The sequence below is a fragment of the Arabidopsis lyrata genome (genome assembly GCF_000004255.2).
Source record: "Arabidopsis lyrata subsp. lyrata unplaced genomic scaffold ARALYscaffold_5, whole genome shotgun sequence".
NCBI lineage: Eukaryota > Viridiplantae > Streptophyta > Magnoliopsida > Brassicales > Brassicaceae > Arabidopsis > Arabidopsis lyrata.
The window spans coordinates 5388905-5393467 of NW_003302551.1; the positions used below are offsets into that span (position 1 = coordinate 5388905).

At 35.2% G+C, this 4563-nt stretch overlaps 2 protein-coding genes across 2 annotated transcripts; one reads left to right on the forward strand and one right to left on the reverse strand.

Annotated features, from left to right (window-relative positions):
• Nucleotides 1-423: 423 nt before the first annotated feature.
• On the forward strand, nt 424-2148 carry LOC9311555 (putative cysteine-rich repeat secretory protein 13). Its single transcript, XM_002875441.2, has 2 exons — nt 424-1008; nt 1469-2148. The coding sequence occupies exons 1-2, from the start codon at nt 685-687 to the stop codon at nt 1907-1909; spliced, it is 765 nt and encodes a 254-aa protein (XP_002875487.1). The 5' UTR covers nt 424-684; the 3' UTR covers nt 1910-2148.
• A 1035-nt stretch (nt 2149-3183) lies between these two features.
• LOC9311556 (putative cysteine-rich repeat secretory protein 14) lies at nt 3184-4358 on the reverse strand. Its single transcript, XM_002877107.2, has 2 exons — nt 3866-4358; nt 3184-3720 (listed from the first exon to the last, which is right to left on the reverse strand). Exons 1-2 carry the CDS (start codon nt 4226-4228, stop codon nt 3214-3216), a joined length of 870 nt encoding a protein of 289 aa, XP_002877153.1. The 5' UTR covers nt 4229-4358; the 3' UTR covers nt 3184-3213.
• Between the last annotated feature and the right edge of the window lie 205 nt (nt 4359-4563).

Below are 4563 nucleotides of genomic sequence, written 5' to 3' on the forward strand. Positions count from 1 at the left end.
TTTAAAAGAAAAACAAATTACCTAAATATGTATCTAAATATGTACGTTTTTACCTTAAACATCTTATAATTTGAAACGGGAGGAGTAATAAACTAAGACTACACCAACAATGAGTTGGCCTAGTGGTTAAGCCCTTTGGTTACCGATAATGTAGAGACTTTGGAGGTCACGGGTTCGATTCACGTTGGGAGGGGTCTGCTGTCCAAAAGAGAGTTATATTACATTGTTTGGGCCTCGCCCTGAAGAATGTAAGGGTCTACGGAGACTCTGAACCTCCTAATCATAAAAAATAAATAAATAAATAAAAATAAACTAAGACTACCTTCATTTCAGGTTGACACCGTTCGTGTCGTGTGACCATTTTATCGGCCTCACTTCTCGGCGCAAATACCAAGTCTCAACGTCCAACTTCTCTCTTCTCTCTCATAGACAGACTAATATAGAACATGTGTTATATATAGTAATGAAATGATCAAACGAATTTATATATAAGGTCAACGCTTTTACACCAATTCTAATAATTATCAAATTATTAAAAAGGTATCAGCTCCACTTAAGATCCAAATCCCTCATCATCAACTCTCCTATATAAACATTCGAACTTCTTAACGATTCGTCTCATAAAAAAAGGAAAAAAAAAATACAAGAAAGAAAACACTATCCACAAAAATATCAAGAAACCCAATGTTTTCAAATATATTGGCCGTGGTGGCTATACAACTCCTTATACGCAGCGTTTCTTCTCAAAACGTTACCAATGAGTATTTGAACCACCAATGCAACAACACCCAAGGGACATACACGCGGGGGAGTACGTTTGAGAAGAATCTCAACCAAGTCATCCATAACATCTCCCACCTTCATCTTCGCAACGGTTACACCTACGAATCCAATGTTGTGGCTTATGAAGTTAGTAAGGATCCCAACATTGTCTTCGTTTTGCTCCAGTGCCGTGGTGACTCGTACGGGTCTAAGTGCCACTCCTGCCTCCATACAGCCCTCTCTGGGGTAACTTTACTTCAGTATTATATATTTTCTTCGTCCCACAAAGATAGATTTTTTAGAAATTTCATATTATTTAAAAAAATAATGTATAATGACAATTTTAACCTTTTAACCTTGTTGTTTAATAAGGGTAAAGGAGATAAACTGTTTTAAATTTGACATTGGAAACACAAAACTTCTATCATTGTGGGACAAATTTATTTTCTGAAAAATCCATCTTTGTGGGACGGAGGGAGTATTAGAAGTCACATATTTCCATATATGAATGTACACACACGACCAATCTTAGGTAAATCTTAGAGATAAATGTATAAACGGTGTATAATTATTCTAACGTGATCTAATTGATAAAACTGATACGCATTTTTAAGGCTAGTACAAAAGAAAGCTAATTGTTATATGTAGATTATTCCATGCAATGTTGTTCTTGATCGGTGTGTATAAAATTTTATATATATGACAGCTTCGTGAGAGATGTCCGGGAAACAGAGGAGCAATAATATGGTACGACCAGTGTGTTTTGGAGATTTCTTCAATTAATACCAAGGGGAGGATTCGTTACGATAGTTTTTTCAATATGACCAACCTGAAGAATGTGAGTAGCGATGCGGAGCAGTTTAAAAATAAAAGGAAAGATCTCTTCAACAAGCTATTGGTAAAAGCCACTAAGGATGTAAGCGAAAAGAATGGTTGGTACGCAGTGGGTGAGACGAGGATAGGGAGAAATAAGTTGTATGCAATGATGCAGTGTGCGCTAGACTTAACGCCGAACGGTTGCTATGTGTGTCTAGAATGGATTACCGGTAGGTATGATAGTTACTACTTCGACCGTAGACAAGGAGGGAGAGTTTTGGGTAGGAGTTGTAGCTTAAGGTATGAGCTTTACCCTTTTCTTAGAAGGTAAAAGGACTTTTAGATGAGAGCTCCATTTCTCTCTACCTCTCACGTTTACTTGTTTGATTTTCTCTTCTCTTAAAGAGATATAAAACACTCAGGAGAAATAGTATGGTATGGAGAGACTTTTTCAAACAATTATTTAGATCGTATGTGTGTTTTATATATATATTTTTAATAGCTTTTATGTAATAGTTTCAGTACAAGGTCATTTTCCAAGTATATAGATCAAGGTCGGATTTTAACATATTCAAATTAGCGTTTGAATTTTGTGGTAACTCAATAAACTATAGGCCATTTTGCAATGTAATTTCAACATAATAAATATCCCATTATTCGTCAATTTTAAAGGCTTCTCTAGCAATTCTCAAAGTTAGCATAATAACAAGTTTTGAAAACAAAATTAACACTTACATTATTCCTAAACGTCCCATTTATACCACATTCTTAGTCTCACAAAAAACAAAAATAACCTTTCATTTAACAAACAACTAAAATACCTAGCAAATGGCAGAGGAAAAACATTATGGATCGTGATTCGTCTTCCTCTCATCGTTGGAGATTCTCGGAAGTGTCTCCTCGCTAGCATATAGATCGCGTCCATATATAGCCGGAGCTCTCTCATCGTCCGATATACGGTATGATGAGTTTATGATCAGACGCTAATGGCCACTTTCATCATGATGATCAATTCTAGATGATAGTGGACAGAAAAAATAACAATGTTGAAATTAAGCTGAGTTGTTAATTTTTATAGATATATTTGTATGATGTAATTTTGTACATTTAGATCAACTATTCATAATTTAATATCTTCTCTTTGCCATCTTAATCCAAACTTGTTAGAAGTAATGTCTTAAGGAACTGTAAAATCATAGATTTTATGCTTAAGTCCTATATAATTATGCTCAACACATTATTATATAACAAAAAATATAGCATTTTTTGTTTACTTTTAATACAAAAACAGAAGACGATTTCATATATAGACTAGCATTACTTGCAGACTACGGTTTCAGCTGCAACTGCCTAACATGTGCTTTCATAAGAACAGATAATTTTTTTTTTTTTCTATTTAAAACATGATTAGAGATTACTCTTATACAATGATTCTTATTGATTTATAAATCTCTTTTTTCCAACAAAAATGCTTTAAAACAACTTCATTTTATAATCTCCTTTAGAATATTTGAAATAAATTTTGATTAAAACTACATCGTTTGATTTTTCTAAATAATACAATAGTTTCATGTAAAATAAAAGTTAGAGTTGACACAAAAGAAGTCTAAAGCAACAATTTTTTTTTAACTTGCTTTAGAACTTCAAATAGTTAGGACTGGTCTTGGCGTTAACAAAAGGGTAACGCTCAAACCTAAAGTTACAGCTCCTACCGAAAACTCTTCCACCTATTTTCAAACCTACTGGTTTATTTTCATAGCAATTTTGAAATTTTATGACATTGTGACTCACACACTCCACACAAGCCTTAGGAGTTAAGTCCTTCGTACACTGAACCATTACATAGATCTTCTTATTTCCGAACCTCTTCTCTCCTGCCGCATATAGTGCCGGTTTGTCCACATCTTTTACGAAATTATTTCTTTTAGTGACGGCTATATTTGTCAGATTATCGATGAGAGTCAAAAACTCTAAAACTTCATCACGGGTATGAGTTTTCGCATTCGGCCTTGCCCTTGCGGTATCAATACAGAAATTGTCATCATAATTGATCTTCCCTGAGGTACTGATCGAAGAAAACTCGAGAAGACAATGATCGTACCATATTATCGCCCCCTTATCTCTCGGACATCTCTTAAAAAGCTGTCATTTACATTATGCATATCAACACCACAATCAATATCAACATTGCACAGACTAATTTGCATATAAGATAGTTTTTCTTGTCTATTATACGATCATCTTGAAGATGGTACAAAAAATGACGTGTGTGTGCGGTGGTAGTTACCTCAGGCCGGGCAGTGGCAAAGCAAGAGCGGCACTGGGGCCCGTAAATGTCTCCACGGCACTGAAAGGTGATGTAGACCCTTTCAGGCTCCAAACGAACTTCTTTAATATCGGTGTGGTCCATATAGACGAAACCACCACGAAAAGCTTCCTTATCTTTCGACAATTCTTGGATGCCAGAATCGAGGACTTTCTTGTAGTGGCTTCCTGGCTTGTATTCCCCTTGATTGGCAGAGCATTTGTGGTCCACGTACGCATTGTTCATGTTCAAGGACGAAACGCTGCGCATAAGGAGCACTTGTGCCACCATGACCAAGATAGGGACTAAAATGAGGCGTTTCAATACAGAGAATGAAGAGTACATTGTTTTAGAGTTTTATTACTATGTTTTCCAAACAGTGATAGTGGTGTTTATGTAGGATTTGGATATAAGTTATATATTTAGTTTACAACTTTTGGTTATATGAGATTCTACTGATAAATAAAGTTTCTAATACAATATATATAGAGTTTGTAATGAACAGGGAGAGAAGTTGGTATTTGCGGCGACAAAAGAGGAATTGTAAGGTGTGACTGAGTTCAAACTCTTTCAATCACACGATTGTAAGATGATGACCTGGAATGAAGGAATTGTTACTGGTTAAAAATAGTTGCATATTACACAACGATGACCCACCTAGAAAAGAACTATTGTAAGAA